Here is an 18,020-nt window from a genome sequence, read left to right on the forward strand (position 1 = left end):
TTACAGATATTTGTTGGCAATTGATAATGCCTGGTAAACTTTTTGGCGCACACATCTGAATCTAAAGTGATGCTTGTGTTCTTTTTTATGTTTTGAACCTTGTCGAACATGTGTACATATGTTGACTTAAATTAGGCAGTCACGTTGTATTAAAATTAGAGGTATCGTAGACTTTATTTTAGGAAAAGCCAAAGCCGGCTTGCCATTTCCAAGTCTGCTCTGCAGTGTAATCTTTTAAATTATTAATTACAAATATAATTGATTGTTATAGTTATCAATTTAAAAAAGAAATTCAATCTTTAGTTTCTCGTGATTTAAAATAAGATAAGATAAAAATGATAGTTTTACAACTTGCAGAATAAATTTATACTCCCAATGAGAATTGTATCTTTGGTGATGCAGCGTGCCTCTGAAACCGCTAATTACACCATATTTTTGGTAACTAATTTTAGACGTCTCTAAGGAGGGCTGTGATATGCTTGACTGTTGACATTACGGGTATCATGCCATGCTTGCGAACAAGACCCAGGTGTGGGGGTTTAAAATGATTTGTGGAGATGGTAACGACCATCGATTGCAAGACCACTAAAAAGCAAACTACCGCCTTGTCGCGTTTAAGCGGCAATAAAATCTTGATGGAGTTTCGTCTTGGCCACCATGACTGCCAAATTGTTTGAACTTTATTAGTAATTTTCTCGTCTAAGGTTTCAAACGTTATATATATGGCTATTAACACTTGTCTAGTACACATAAATCATTGGATAAGTATCACTTAACTAGAATAAAAGTTAATTTATTTGTGACTTTAATGCTCGCTTGTTTTAAACTTTTACTGCAAAGTATTAAAACTTTTATTTCCACGGTCGATGTATTTTGACTTTGACTTGGTACTCGCATTTTAAGAATATTAGAAGTAAACAATCTATAAATAAACAATAAAGGATAAAAAGAAATATTTGAACTTTCATTATCATTCAATGACTTTTTCTATAAACATCATGCCGACATGTTCAATCCCGATTTTATAAGTATTGAGGTGTACTGCTTAAATAGCTAGGATAAAAGGTAATCGACCGAGGTGACGCAGAGCAGTTGATTTCCTTAAGACCTGAAGTAGATCAAGCCCGCGTTGAAACCCAGCTGTTTTAGCGACTTTTAAAGAGATCAAACTGTCGGAGGATGAGCAACTTGTCAAACATCGTTGTTGACAGTCATGTGATTGAAACGATACTAACATGTAGAAACGACGAGAATTGTTGTCGTTCATTTCCAGGCAGTTATCATAATTAACATGAGTAGTAGGGTGAGGAAGGGAGTCAACAGACCCCTTCTTTGTGGACATTCAAAATTTGGTGATCATTATTTGTAGAGGAATAAAAAAAATCTACTCTGTTGAAAAAAAATCTACATTTAGTTTTAAAAATATTTAAAGAAAAAATAATAAGAAGGGGGACGCAAGACATTTTTTTTTCACTGGACGTACAGTATTTATAGAGGAATAAAAAATATGTTGTACAATGAATACATTTAGTTTTAAAAATATTTAAAGAAAAAGATAATAGTTAAGGATTTAGCTTTTGGAAGGCAATGTTAACAACAATCTTGTCAACAAAGTTTTTAGATACTTCTTTAATAGTACTGTATGTTCGTTATTCAATATAATTTGCCATAAGCTTTTAATTTGCTGGAGAATCTGTTCCTTCATATATAGATTTCAAAATTATCTGTTACGTCAATATATCACGTTTGCTGCCCTCATGTGATTCTATCATTCATAGCGATATTGAAACATATTTAACAAGTTGTTATTAAACAAAAGTACAAGAGTAACAAGATATTCACTGGCGATAATCCAACGGCCCAATTTGAAGTATTTTTGCCGCATAACCCACCTAGCGTCTCCGAGTCTATTACATCCGCCCCTTTGGGAATTAAACTAACATATTTTATGTGGCCACACAATTAGATATGTTTTTGTAGGCCTATAATATGTAAAATAAAGTGTAACATTTTTATGATATTAATTTCGGTGATTGATATGTCAATAATGTCATTATTATTATTTAACGATAATAATTTTCAAAAGTAAACAATTTTGAATTTGTTATCAATCACTTTTAAGATGGTAGTCTAGGCAAGAGTTGAACCTACGACTACAAGATTGTAAGATGAGCACTTTATGAACATTAATTTTAAATTAAATTTATTGATACTTTACCATTAAATTTAATTCCATTTTAATAAATAAGCCAAAACAGCTGTTAATACATGTGTAAAACGCACTTTTATTCATACATTTTAAGGGAATTAATGCATAAATCTTATGTTTAAATAAAATTAAACAAATTTTTTAGACATTGAAATAGTTTTGATGAAAAGGATACAATTGTAAATTTGAAAAACTTATTGGATTTTTTAACTTTGTTTTTAATGTCAATTTGAACGTGACAATGGATACATGAGCCAGTTGTGTTCCATCCTGCCCAATTTACAAGTTTCTAAATATTGGAGGTAATTTTCACGATGAGAAGTTTACCTAGCTCATTACTATTAATTTCCTCCACTTGCTCCGAACAAGAATTTACAAATTCCCTCGACACACTCAGCATCGCAAGTCCACGTGCTTGAGGAAGTCATACCATGAACCATCAAACCGTCTGCCAAGAATTCCTTTTGACGGGCTCGCAGGCTTGGCGTCGAAAGATGTCCAGATCGTCATATCGTCGGTGTTTGTACAAGCTCAACTCTACTCCCAAAGGACTTTAGCAGGAGTAACTTCATTCAATGATTAAGTACCGTGATTCGGCTTGACAATTTTCGCATGATTTAGTCAGAATTGAGCTCGTTTTTAAAGTAGTGATCTAACTTCGCGAGAACAGAATCAAAGCTTACTCAAAATGACACTAATCTAATGTGGCAAGCCGTAATGGGAATTCAAGGATTCATGTTGTTTGGTTCTTGGCGTTTAAGTGACATGTGGTGATCATGTTCTTGGACAACATACTTCAAAACGACTGACATGTTTTAATCTGTATGATAGATATGACTGTACTTATCGCCATATTCTGAAAGTTTGTTGTTAAAATAAGATTTTCTTGACAATCATTTTATTTAAACTTTGGCCCGTAATCTTGTTTTACAAGAAGATAATGCAAATTTTTGTAACAAAAATGGTCCGTAATCATTCTAAATATTACAGAGTTTGAATTTAATTTGAGTAGTTTGGTTTGAAAAATGAATCTAAGTTCTAACACAGGGAAAAAAATATGAAAAATTCAAATCAAATAGATTCTGAAATATAAAATGGAATTAGTTTTCTTTAGTTTTTAGCAGTGATGAAACCGCTTTTTTGGAACACTTAGTTGGCTTATAGGCTTGGCTGATCAGTGGTGTAAATACATTTGTATATCTATAAGTAATAGTAAAGTTATTGTTTAGTTTCTTTGCTTTCTAATACAATCAGGGTTACAGACTTTATAAACATTATGGGTACACATTAATGTGTTAATAATTCAGTTCATACTCAGTACAATGTACAGTATATAAACTGAATTTCAAAAATCTATTAAAATACATATGTTTACATTATTTGTTACAACATGAATAATAATAATAACTTGGAAATATTAAAGAATTTCATATGAACGTGACATTTTTCATCTGATTAATTACAGAAACACGTTTTTTTTGTTCATTTTGGTTAAATATTAATTTTATCGGTTATTTTTACACATGGTGTTTATTTGCATTTCCAACAGAACTGATAAAACAAAACCGCTCGAAAAATGTACAATCACCAAGTTAATAAGGCTTGATAGAACATAGATTTTCCGAAGCAATTTGGCGTCAATTTAGTACATTTGCCGTGCGTGCGAACACTGATAAGCACATGACATATATTTGCGCGAGATTATGAAATTGTAAAGTCGGATGTGCCGAATAGAATACTGCAACATATACCGCAAATGGCAGGCTATGAAAGAACGTCCAGTGGAGTTTATTGAAAAATGGCATTCAGGGAAATTATAAATGACACGTGAAAGCGCACTTTTCGTTTAAAAAAAACGCAAGATTATGATTGGTTGTGACTGGTCGTTTGATACGTGCCACTTACGGTACACGTACCGAGAAATGTTAAATTTATATACAACTGCCGGTTATTAAGTCAGTCTTGTGTGCCATTAAATTTTTTAACAACACCATTTTTGTATGATTCATTTTTGAAAGTTATAATTGAGGATATATGCTGACAGAATAATAGTAACGCAAACGGACAAATATGTTTTAACATCGATATGTGACTACGTTAAATATACACGTTTTGCAGAAACCGATGGAAAAACTAGGCGACGGTAGTAGCAAAATATGAAATAAAATATCTGTATGTGAAATTAATAATCTTCAACTACGAATTTAGTATAATAAATGTGAGCATTAACATACATTTAAGCAAGGGCATTACTTCCTGTTACATTTTCCTATGTCATAGATCAAGGATCATTATTATAGATTAAAACTGTTCATAAACATTCACGGCATCTTGTTGCATATGTAGAATAATTTCGTTATTTTGTTAATAATTACCGGTGTTGAGTCAATGTTCCGTGATAGGACGATTATAACATTCTCTCATTCTTGTCAGTCATAAGTTGTTAAATGTGTATGTTACTTAATTCATTCAAAGTTGTTACGATCAAGAAGGTAGTTCATTCTGCTAATTGAATTTGCCAATCAAATGTTTTTCTGAATAATAGTTCCTAATTAGATTTTGATTTTGTGCAATAGAACACAACCATCTGTCTCTGAGTATCAGAGAAAGTCTAGATCTTTTATTTATCTTTCAAGATTCTGTGTACATTTAGCTAGTGTATAGCTAGTATTGAAAAACAAGGTTGGAGGTGGTGGGGGCATTGTGTAGAAGATTCTGTGTACATGTAGCTAGTGTGTAGCTAGTATTGAAAAACAAGGTTGAAGGGGGTAGGGGCATTGTGTAGAAGATTCTGTGTACATGTAGCTAGTGTGTAGCTAGTATTGAAAAGAAGGTGGGAGCATTGTGCAGAAGAGCACCACAATATGTTACGCAGTATTATGGGCCTTCTAGAATTTTGTCTGAATGACATAGATTAAATTATTGTTGGGTGGGGTAATGTACAGCAGAGGGTGTGGGGTAATGTACAGTGTCTTTCTCTGCATGTACAAGTAGCTTTGAAGTGAATATGTAACAGGTTAGAATGGGGTGGGGGGGGGAGGGTGTCGAGAGGATTGTTGTTCCTGGTCAATATTAGGAACATGGTATTAACCTTACATAGAACTTCCTAATTAACAATCATGTTCAAACTATTGTGTAATGAATTTTTGCTTTTGATGCAGGCTAAAAAAAATATAATACAATAAAAACGTTCAAACTATTGTGGAATTTAGAATACCCTTTGACTCATCCACGGGCAAAAAGTATAGTTGACGAATGCGTTAAAATGGCAAAGTGACAAGCTGTAAAAGGACTTTACCCACTTTGACCAATTACAGTAGGGTGTTTTTAAGCCCAGCCAGGTGGCAAACTAGGCTCCTTCACCAATCAACGTCTAGGCTAACATCAATCAACACGGAAGGTTTTTTATTTCCTTTAAGCCAAGAATCATTTAAGGGTGACCAGCATCCTATTTGCTTGAACCCTTAATTATGTGTCCACTATCGGAACCCACTTCTGGGCTGTTGAAAGTGCTAGACGACGCCAAATCTGTGAAAAATACGCTTGTAAAACCAAGTAGTGCGTTAGAAATTGCCACTTTATGTTTGAATTAATTTCCGTTTCTTTTCGATTGTATTTTACAGTTACGGATAAGTGGCGTGTTATTCATTGCCAGTGTATGCGTACCATAGTAAGTTGCGATTATTTTTTAACTAAATTTGTATGATATTAAGATGTACTTAAAGCTATTTTGAAATAAAACAGAATTTGACTGTTTTTTTTTGTAAATGTTCATATTAACTTGAAGACATATTGCAGAGATTTATTGTAAATTAAAAAACACTTAAATTTTATCAAGTGATATTATAAGTTGACATTCTTTCTGTCTCCTGACAATCGGCAGGATCTTCCCTTTGTATCAAAATGTCTTTTTTATTGTCTGATACAAAACAGAATTTAACTTTTTCTCTTTTCACAAAAAAAAAATAAATAAATTGTATGATATTAAACTGAACTTTGCATTTGAGAATTAAACTATTGTGATAAAATCAGGGTCAAGTCTTCATACTAAAGAAACACACACTCTGCTCTGGCATAAAGCTCTGTGTACACTATCAAACTTTATCTTACCAAAAAAATGATGTGCCCATATATGGACATGACGATGTCATATCACTACCATATTTGGTCACATCAAACTTTTTTGTCAAATTAGTTTGATAATGAAGACCGAGCTTTAAACTATGATAGTAGAACCGCTATACTTAGAGAAGTGTTCCTGAATTTGGCTGGTCTTAGTGTTAACACATATTATATTGCCCCTCATGTTTTACTAAATAAGGGTTTCTGTACTAAATAGGTGGTTTGTTTTATACTTTTGTCTTCCTCCTCCTGGTTTCTAAGGAAGTGCTTGTAATTTATAAATTATTATTGTTATTATTAAGAGTTATTATTATCAAAATAATTATTTTGTTGCTTCTTTAGTTGGTAAACCTTTTAAAATGGATAGAGAGCAGCTCTAATAACCTGAACCGATGTGACTTTGAACGTGAATCTAGAATATGGACAGGCGTCGAAATTGTCGCTGTACTTCACAACCTGAACGTTCAGCCCGACACAATCCCGCAAATTGTCGTAAGTACTCAAAGTAACACAATCAATCAAGAGTTATTTATTTTAATTTTTCTTGAAAAAAAAACTGAATTACAACAATTCTGACAATTTGTGAAAATAACAAAAATTTAATAAACATAATAATAAAATTACTTTATTATTATATACAAAATAACACAAAGCAAAGAATACTAAATTGATGACTATTTATAAATTTGTGATTCTCAAAATGAAACCCAAAACTATTATCATACAATAATGATGTTGCGGTTGTTTTATTGCAACGCAAACTTGGTGGTTAATGGTATCGGAGGAATAAGATGGCCACTGTCCACTTACTACTGATTTATTTCTGTTTGTTTAGCATCATTTAACAGCATTGTGTGAAGAGAATGAGGATAAAGAGGACACCCATGCGTTGTCTTCCAATTCAGCGGCGCTTCTTGAAGGTCTCTTTGTCATCTTTGAGTATCTTTTCCGGGACAACATGCGTTTTATGAAAGACTATAAGTAAGTATACTATAACATTGTTATCCCTTTTATAGCTATCAACCACTTTCATTTTTCTCTATTTCATTTTAATTAAAATTAAATGATACGCATGCTAACAAAATATCATGTTCATTGTATATGATAAGATATTTATAAGCTACTGTAAAAACAAAACACGGGCGAATATCTATCCATTCATACAGTCAATTTCATCTTTAGATTATTATAATGATCATCTGCACATGTGCACAAACAAATCTGTATTGTGATAGTTCTTGCAACTATGACAAATTCTAGATTTAGCATAGTTGCAGTTGGATGCACAGTGCTATGCAAATTTTTTTGTTGGATATTCTAATGACAAGTTTTGAATAATTAATTTTTAAGAACACTTGTATTTATCTTAATTCAAAACCATAACAGAGAAAAATGCAGTATTTTTATTATTTACATTCTTGGCTCATTTCTATATACATATATATATTTTTTAGGATTGCACTGTTGCGTACCGTGTCAAGAAAATCCTTTACGAATGTAAGTGTTTTATTTTAAAATCATATTATCTTCTAAAATTTACTGACAAAATAGAGATATTGTTTGTTTTGCCATAATTCAATGCATTTTAAATCTATTTTAAAATCAACATTTATTTTTGACTTCAGAACAATGGATGGATGAGCAGAAGAAGAAGTAAGACTTGATTATTATGTTTTTTTCCATTGGTATTTATTCATAAAAAAAAGATTGAAACATGGCAGCAAAAAGCTGAATCACATTTCAATTTACAAAATATGTATAAAATTGGTTAAAATCACAAAATTAAAAAAATTACTGATATAGGTCATAAAAAAACAAATTGAACATCAAAATACATATATGAAGAAAAAGTAAGACTACATTGCTATCTTTAATTTCCTCTTAGTACCACCCTGCCATTTACTATATTTTCATAAATTGTTAGGTTTGATTAACCTCATTTTAAATTATAGTCCATCATTGTTTAAAAAATAATAAATAATTGGTACCATTTTAGTCCCTCTTCCTTTATTTTAACATTCAAAATGGCTGATTTAAAACACAAAACACAAAATTAATTGAAGTCAGAGATATGTATATGTATTTTTTATTTATTCGTTTACATTTCCTTATTATGTGTTATTAGGCAATCAGAATTCTTTCACTGTTTCACTTAACTTCTGGTGCATGAACCCAGCTGTGGTGAGTAGTATTAAAATATTAATCAAAGAATCAATCTATTAATAGCCCCCAGTCATTTACAATTATACACTCTAGGGTTTGTTAGCGAAACTAGGATCAAAATTACGAGTTCTTTAAAGCGACATTTTCATGAGGATTTCCTAATTGTAATTAATCACTTTTCTTCAAGAATTATGACTTGTAATTTTATGAAAAGATTATTCTCCAGATAGTTTGTTACCCTTATGGCGTGTATTGACTGGGTTTTGTAGCCTGGGGGGAGGAAGCCTATTTTATTGACTGGGCTTGTAGCCTGGGGGAGGAAGCCTATTTAAAACTAGACCAATGTAAATTTCAATTTTCAATAAAGAAATTATATAAATATTTAAGTTTTATTTATCCCATGGTAATGGCGTCAGTAATGCTCGACTTGTGATGATGTAACTATTTTCACAGATTTTAAATTTTTTCATATCACGGTTCATTTTAAGTTTAAAATCTGTCGAAGATGCTGTTCCATTTATGGGTAGGAATGTAATAGATATAACAACTGTTTTATAATGGAATAATAATTCAAAAGAGTACATCTGTTTATTTACATGGAACAAAAATAAACTTTGGAACAATTAAAGAAACTTGACTAAAGCTCTGTCTACACTATCAAACTTTATGTGGCAAAAAAATATGATGTGCCCATATCACTACCATATTTGGGCATATCACTACCATATTTGGGTATATCACTACCATATTTGGGCATATCACTACCATATCTTGGTACATCACACTTTTGTCAAACTAGTTTGATAGTGTAGACAGAGCTCTATGATGCTATCAAAATAGTAATCTGAAAAATGTGAAAAATGGATTTATGTGGGAGAGATTGTAAATAAAGCAATTTCCTTTGTATACTTTAGATAGGCTAGGCTATTTTCCCCAATGCATGTCACAATTTCTTTATTTATTTGGAATTATTTATAGAGCATGACATGATATATAATGTACTATTCATAACCTATGAACTCTGACCTCTCCCAACAGGCTTTCTCAGACTTGTATGACATTCGTAGCATCATCTTGACATCTGGTACTCTTTCCCCAATGGACTCGTTCGCTTCCGAACTGGCCACTTCTTTTCCCATCCAGTTGGAGGCTAATCATGTCATTCATAAATCACAGGTAAGTTATGTTGTCATACATGTTATTTTATTCGTTTTATATACAGTAATCTTCTGTTAATGTAAAAAGACACCATCACATGGGATGCAATGTTAATGCATTAAGGGTCTTTCACGGTTCCGATCCGGCGCCGGAAAATCCAATCGAACGCCAATGTTTCGTTTTCACGCACATATCGATTGGCGCATAGCCGCGTGAAAACGAAACATTGATGTTCGATTCGCCGGACCGGAACCGTGCCGGAACAGGTGTGAAAGACCCTTTAATAGGTGTGTCCCCTGAATAGAGGTTGGTTGTAGTGTCAGAACAAAATGATATTGTCTGTCATTCCCAGAATAGTGGTGTACCAAAGGAGAGGGTTCCACTGTAATTTGTATTATTAATTAATTTTTTTAATTTTAAATTTTTCCTTTTTGGTTTTTTTGTTATGATAAATATAATAAATATAATAAATAAATATTTTGTCTTATCTCAATATTACACTTCTAGTGGCAACATTTCCAGAATTAATGAACTACCAGATAAAAAAAAATGTTCTAGCAACTTCTAGTAGATGGGAACTATTGAACCGTATTTCCTCTTTAACTTTGAAATCTTGGACTCATTGTTAAATATTTTTTTAAAGAATTTCATTTTCATTTCATTTATTTATTTGACCCAATCGGTCAAGGGGTTACGACAGCAACAATGTGCCATAACATGTGAGTGTCCGCAACTGCGAATGCTGAAATGATTATGTTATGGGCTGCAACAAAAGTTGTAAGAATGAAACGCAAAATGTGACAAATTCTGGACAGTATACTTGACAATCATAACAGGTTATATGAATTGACCCAGAAAACTTTATATAGTTGTGGCTCAAATGTCATTCTTTCAACAAACAATGAAACTTACCATAAGTTGTTATTCCTGTGAAATCACAGTCATACGTGCTAACCATAAAATATTAAAGTAACAATATCACCAAAAATAAGCCAACTATGGTACGCTGGCAGGTAAAAAAAATTAAAAACTGATACGCAACATTTATACTGTTATTTTATTTCATGAATAATAGGAAAAAACATTTTGATAAAAAATGCATTTTTATGTAATTTTTTCCAATTCCTACAATAAAAGTTTATATTTGTATGTGAATTCTATCAATAATATAGAAATTGTTTATGGGAATTTTTAAAAGTGAATCTGTAAAGCTTATTGTTTAAAAGCAAAGTGAATTTGTGAACCTAGTATTAGATCTCTATCAACAACTTCTATCACCGTAGGTGGAGGATACACTAATGCGTAATTATGAACCGCCGCCACAGCTCCACACACATCGGTCGCACGGGAAACAAACAGGAATACGAGTTGTAATTCGAATCATGTAGGACATGTATTTAACGCTCTCACGGGGCCATAATGCCGGAGTTGTTATATGTAAACATGGGAAAACACAAGCCTACGAACTAACAAGCGATGAAACGATGTAAATTAGTAGATTTTGCAATACAGGTCACAGATAGGCATACACCAACAAGGCCACTCCTATCAACTATGACGCATAGTTCATATTGGTTCACATGAACTTATGTCCGTAGTTGATGATGTTCACATGAACTTGTATCCACATGAATTGAAACATACATGAATGGAATGAATATAGAAGAATTAAGTAGATAGTTGAATGTCATTTTGAAATAATTTTGGTTGGGAGCTAATTTGGTTAATTTGGGAAACCTGGTTCACATGTTACAGTGGTTCATTTAAACTATATCATGTTTTTTTTAATTAGGCAATTGTAGACACAAATATTCATTCATTCATTCATTCATTTATTCGTTTTATTTCACAATGCATCACACTTGATAAGTTGTTACAGATTAATTAAAAGTATTAAATAAAAGATGCAAAGCCTGATAATGATTGTATCAAATAAAAACAAACAAGACTTAAATCTAAGTAAATAAGATCAGACAAGTAGTAGTAATAATATAACAATATTAAAAAAAATAATAATACATTTTTAATTACACAATGTTAAGTACCTTTTCGTTATCTCAGTCTCAATCATGTTTCTTATATTTGTTATTATTAATGTAAATATCACACAATTGTTTGTTTCCACACAGATATTTGTGAGCACTGTGGCTTTTGGTACAAATGGACATTCACTCAATGCTAGCTACAAATCCTCTGAGGTAGGTTAACCCAATGTAAAAAATTAATTAGTTTTTTCAAGTAAAAAGTCAAACTTCAAACATTACAATAACTTAAGTCATGAGGAAAAGGTAGCCCACTTTAGACTAAACACTTTAATTGTGAGGCCAAAGCAACATAATATGAAAAGAAAAATTAAAACAGAAAAAAAATTGAAATTGTGACATTTGACTTAACACTCCTTTAACGTTATACAGCACAGTTAAAAATTACTGCAACGTTACCCATGGTCCAGCTTCATGTCTATGAGGTATTGTGTTTTGATCGTGATTCTAGAAGATGTATTGTTTTTGATTGCGATCAATTTTTAAATAACCAACGAAGTACCACGCACCCAACGCCACATAGATGCTACATAAGCTGCTACATAACCATTATAAGTTAAGATATATGTTTTGCTTAGAGAATGAAATTAATTAATTCATTTATCTTGTGACCATAAATTGCTTTATTTTTCAATGTAATTATTATTTTGTTAATTGCTAGGGGCCAGAGGCCTAAAGTAAATAAAGTCAGGCGATAAGCCTGAATGAATTATTATATTTCTTAATGCTCATCATTATAATTCTGTTGATGAAACCACTGTTTAGATTCGAACCCACAGCCTTGAATTTAATTCTAAACCTGAACCCTTTAGAATGTACCAGATACATCAAGACATTTTTAATGAACAGACCAGATGTAATCTCATGGCTCCACATTGGTTCCTGCAGATAGCCAGGTTTAAATTGTCATTTGACATCTTCTGCAGCCCCTCCCAATCATTGGGCATCATTACTTGTTCCTGGGTTTAATTGTTTGGGTCATTAGTGGTTTTTGAGGTTGTCTTTAAGCTATCATGAGTTAATTGGCAATTGCAATTGCCTATTAATGTGTTTTAATTGATTGTAAAGGCCAATGATTGCTTTTCTGAATGTTTTATGTACTGTTGAATCTCTCAAAAGCTTAGGTCTACTTTTAACTACGGTACTTGTTAGATTTTAGCTAAGGCTGCCTTTATTAAAAGATCAAAATTGTAATTATATTTGTTATCATTTTACTAATTTGTCAGAAAAAAATTAGTAGTGCACATTTGTTTTGTTTATATATTTAGGCAAATTGCCAAGGATAACCATAAGTGAATTCATTCACTATTCTTCTTAAAGGTGGCAATCCTGTTCACAAGACAAACGTATACACAAGATGCTCTACATAAACAAAGTCTTATACTAGTCTTTGGGAGTGGAGTTGTAATTTGACATTAGAAAAAAATCCTGACATGACAGGACTTGAAACCAGGACCCTTAGAATCATAACCACCACGCATAAATTAACAATCGGCAGTATCAATTTATGAAAGATATCTTTTGATAAAATGTAATATCTATTTTGATAGTCGTATAGTTTCCAAGACGAGGTAGGGAATCTACTGCTTCAGGTGAGTCGCATCATTCCGTACGGAGTACTCATGTTCTTCCCGTCTTACAGTATGATGTCAAAGTTGGAAGAACGCTGGAAGGTAACTTTGTCAATTTAATACCATATATGGCAGAGTGTAATTCCAAGCTCTGTCTACACTATAAAACTAGTTCGACAAAAAAAGTGTGATGTGCCCAAATATGGTAGTGACATGACATCATCGTGTCCATATATGGGCACATCACATTTTTGTCACATAAAGTTTGATAGTGTATACAAAGTTTTAGTGTTATCCATTTAGGCTAAATTTTAGAAACAAGACTTTGGTAAAACCATTGCTAATACAGTCTATAATTCCACCCCCTAATTTTGGCCATATGTTGTTCCCCTGGAACAATTGTATACTTTGTCATATACAGTATTAAAATTATTGCCAATTTGTATTCTTAAGCTCTGTCTACACTATCAAACTTTATGTGACAAAAATTTGATGTATCCATATATGGACATGAAGATGTCATTTCACTACCATATTTGAGCACATCACTACCATATTTGGGCACATCACACTTTTTTAGTTTGATAGTGTAGACAACGCTTTAATGTTAATTTTTTTACTGTAATACTGCTTGAGATTGTTTTATACCGTTTTTTATTAGACGTACTTACATTTGCACTTTTAAAAAGTTCATTTTTTACTACAGGAAAGTTAATTGTGATTTATTGCCATATTAACACCATTTGATAATGGGCAACAATGGTATGTGTATTTAATAGACCTATAATGAAATTACACAGTAATTTAAAGGAATTCCCTTTTATTGATTTATGTATCCAGGTAGTTAGCACGCACTCTGGTGTCTTATTTGTGTAAATGTTGTCATTATTTTGTGGTTATGGTGTAAGTTAGGTGCTGGGGCCCACACACAAACTTACTTAGTATTTGCCCTGCCTTAACCTTTAGTAAATGTTAAGAGAGGAAGTTACTACGAAATATGCAAGTTATTATGAAATATGTAAGTTATGTCTTTGTGAACGGAATAAGCAAATCAATATCTAGTTCAGTATCTTCATAATAATATCATGACCCTTTTTCTTCTGTCCATAAATTTTGGTGAGTTTGGTTTTAGACTTCATTTGAATTAGCAAATTGTTAGAATTTATAGAGCAACACAACAGAAGAAGTTGACGGTAGTTACAACAGTATTCTGCTTTTTCTTTATCACGTCGATCCCTGCGAACCAACTAATACCTTTGTATTGAAATCGTGTATTATATTTAAATATTTGAGTTATTAAATATTTGAGTTATTAAATATTTGAGTTATTAAATTTTATGGAACTAGAAATGTTATTATAGTTTTTATATTTATAGTAGTTTTTTATTTTATTTTATTTTATTTTAAAAACCAGAAACAACAGCAGAAACAAATCCGCCACTTACAGCTTGGTTTAACAGATAATAATTATAATTGAATGTTTATGATATGTATTTGTGTACTGTTTGTATTGTATTGTTGAGGGCCCCAATGATCAGCTTTGCTGGATGGGCTACCCTCATGGTTTAATAAAACAAAATAAAAAGTCCAAGAGTGTGCAGAGTTGACTATTTTACTAAAGTCGTTTTATTGAAATAGAGAAACTTACTGTCCATTGATAATCCAGAAATACCTAATGCATAAAATGATCAACTCTACGAAAGCGAATAAAGTCGCCCTAACCGAGATTAAACTTTTTTGCTTTATGTGCAGACATTGTATTTTTGTGAATGATTGTGAATCGATACAAACATACTATTTAACAGAAATGTCCTACCGGGGTCCTACCCTAATATTATTTTTCTGTTTTCTGTTTTTAGAACACTGGTTTATGGGATAAGTTGAACGAACTGAAGGTCGTCTTATCCGAGCCACGAGGGAATAACAAAAACGAGTTTGATGATTTGTTAAAGCAGTTCTATGATGTCATCAAAGAGTGCGAGCAAATGGAGCAGGTCAAAGGTCAGTAAATATTGATAGAACTTTTAATATTAATTATGATTACATTACACATGATTACATTAGGACAAATAATAATAACAATAATATGCTTTATTTAAACATGTTTTTTTACAAATCAATAGAGAGAGACCTAAAAACAAAAATTCTGTTAAAAAATAATCTGTTCTAAATCTGATGTAAAAGAATTTATATATGTACATATCTATATTTATAGGCTTCAGAAACATTTCTCTTTAGCTGTTTACTTTTTGTTTTGACTGCGATCCACACATTGTCATTACCATACCATTGATTTTACTTTCTATGGATTTCCTTTGGATTTATATATTTTATCCTAATTCAGTAGCTTGGCCATGCCAACATTTTTTTTTCAACTTTGTCTGGTGGCAGGAAAAAGCCACTAATTTTTTTAGATTGCAAATAGTTTGTTTAACATTATAAACAAGAATTTAATGTTTTTCCCTAGATCCCAGTAGTGATAATCCTGCTAAGAGTGGAGCCGTGTTTTTGGCAGTTTGTCGTGGCAAAGTGAGTGAAGGAATGGACTTCACAGATAACAATGCCAGAGTTGTACTAACAGTAAGATTTATTGATTATTGACATTTATTGATTATTGATTAATATTTAAGTTATTGATTATTGATAAATGTTTTAATTATTTATTTAGTATTTGAGTTATTGATTATTAATTAAATTTTAACTTATTGATTATTGATTAATATTTGACTTATTGATTATTGATTAATATTTAACTTATTGATTATTGATTAATATTTGACTTATTGATTATTTGACTAGATTGAGATGGTAGGTGACATGATATTTCCTCATTTGATTACTTGTTAAATAAATGGAACATTTCATTTCATTATTTATTTTGTATTTTTCAATATTTAAATTACAAAAAAAAAATTAATTGGGAAGACCAGAATCAACCACTAACTAAATCACTGTGGCAAGTCTGGTTGATACAAAACATTATGATCCATATAAAACACAAAGAAATTACTTTTTTTGACCAAGAGATATTTTGTTTATTAGGTCGGGATACCATTTCCTAATTTCAAAGACAAACAAGTTGAACTTAAGAGACAATATAATGACAAGTATACAGCAGAGAAAGGCTTGCTGACGGGATCCGCTTGGTATGAGATTCAGGCTTACAGGGCCTTAAACCAGGCACTTGGACGCTGTATCAGGCATAAGTACGATATTTTAAAAATATGTATCAGCTCTAGCTTTAAGACCAATTTACACAGATGAGCGGTAACGGTAATAAAAATATGGAATCTATGACCCCATTTACACTTACGATTTAGGCCGGCCCTGGGTCGGCCCTGGGTCGGCAATTGATAAGTGTAAATATTCCAAAAAGTTAGGACGGACGCAGATCTGGGCCACCTCTCCAGGTAGGTTCAGGAGCGGCTTTTACGTTTGGGCCGCCTTACGCAGTGAACTGTGAACAATGTTTGACCTTTTTATGAGGTTGTTGTTATGACGATCCGACATTTTCAGTACATACCTTCCTCCTTTTCGGGCGACAATTTGTTTTCTTCATCATTTATATAGTTAAATTTATTTTCAGACATCTTCTTTCAATAAAGTATTCCTCTGCTTGTTTCGCATATACATAAAATACAGCCATATTATATATAAAACAGTGGAGTTCATTTTGTTTTTAATGGGACAAAAAAACAACAATACAGTATAAATATAAAACGGTCGGTTCGCGCGGAGAGTTGAATTGACGATCGAGAGAGAAAAATTTAAACAAACTGTACTTTGTATCCCAGCATGCAATGGTACTTCCGATAAAATTATTTACGACCAGTAATCTGCGTCGCTAGTGTAAACGCTCTGGGGCCGGCCTAAAAGGTAAATATTTGCAACCGGCCCTGGACCCAAACGTAAGTATAAATGGGGTCTATGTTATTTCTTATGACCATTTACACACAACGTGGAGCGGTTTCAACTCTAGATAATACAGAATCTACATTGTTCGTCTGTGTAAATTGGCCTTTAGGCTCAAATAAACATTATTCATGTAACTATATCTCTCTCTCAACAGTGATTTAGTTCACTTTTGGGGTGCCCTGTCTCATGTTCTGAGTCTCACAACAGTGATTTAGTTCATTTTTGGGGTGCCCTGTCTCATGTTCTGAGTCTCTCAACAGTGATTTAGTTCACTTTGGGGTGCCCTGTCTCATGTTCTGAGTCTCTCAACAGTGATTTAGTTCACTTTTGGGGTGCCCTGTCTCATGTTCTGAGTCTCTCAACAGTGATTTAGTTCACTTTGGGGTGCCCTGTCTCATGTTCTGAGTCTCTCAACAGTGATTTAGTTCACTTTTGGGGTGCCCTGTCTCATGTTCTGAGTCTCTCAACAGTGATTTAGTTCACTTTTGGGGTGCCCTGTCTCATGTTCTGAGTCTCTCAACAGTGATTTAGTTCACTTTGGGGTGCCCTGTCTCATGTTCTGAGTCTCTCAACAGTGATTTAGTTCACTTTTGGGGTGCCCTGTCTCATGTTCTGAGTCTCTCAACAGTGATTTAGTTCACTTTTGGGGTGCCCTGTCTCATGATCTGAGTCTCTCAACAGTGATTTAGTTCACTTTTGGGGTGCCCTGTCTCATGTTCTGAGTCTCTCAACAGTGATTTAGTTCACTTTGGGGTGCCCTGTCTCATGTTCTGAGTCTCTCAACAGAGATTTAGTTCACTTTGGGGTGCCCTGTCTCATGTTCTGAGTCTCTCAACAGTG

The 18,020-nt window shown here is 32.6% G+C and overlaps 1 protein-coding gene across 1 annotated transcript in view; it reads left to right on the forward strand.

Moving 5' to 3' along the window:
* LOC140044350 (Fanconi anemia group J protein homolog) overlaps positions 1–18,020 on the forward strand; it is a 62,987-nt gene that overhangs the window by 22,101 nt on the left and 22,866 nt on the right. The window contains exons 14-25 of the mRNA XM_072088829.1: positions 5,833–5,879; positions 6,674–6,823; positions 7,167–7,312; positions 7,786–7,828; positions 7,957–7,984; positions 8,457–8,512; positions 9,533–9,670; positions 11,782–11,850; positions 13,245–13,367; positions 15,125–15,266; positions 15,733–15,845; positions 16,308–16,471. Coding sequence (XP_071944930.1) covers positions 5,833–5,879; positions 6,674–6,823; positions 7,167–7,312; positions 7,786–7,828; positions 7,957–7,984; positions 8,457–8,512; positions 9,533–9,670; positions 11,782–11,850; positions 13,245–13,367; positions 15,125–15,266; positions 15,733–15,845; positions 16,308–16,471 — 1,219 coding nt within the window. The remainder of the gene's footprint in view (positions 1–5,832; positions 5,880–6,673; positions 6,824–7,166; positions 7,313–7,785; positions 7,829–7,956; positions 7,985–8,456; positions 8,513–9,532; positions 9,671–11,781; positions 11,851–13,244; positions 13,368–15,124; positions 15,267–15,732; positions 15,846–16,307; positions 16,472–18,020) is intronic.

This window comes from Antedon mediterranea, chromosome 3, assembly GCF_964355755.1.
Source record: "Antedon mediterranea chromosome 3, ecAntMedi1.1, whole genome shotgun sequence".
NCBI lineage: Eukaryota > Metazoa > Echinodermata > Crinoidea > Comatulida > Antedonidae > Antedon > Antedon mediterranea.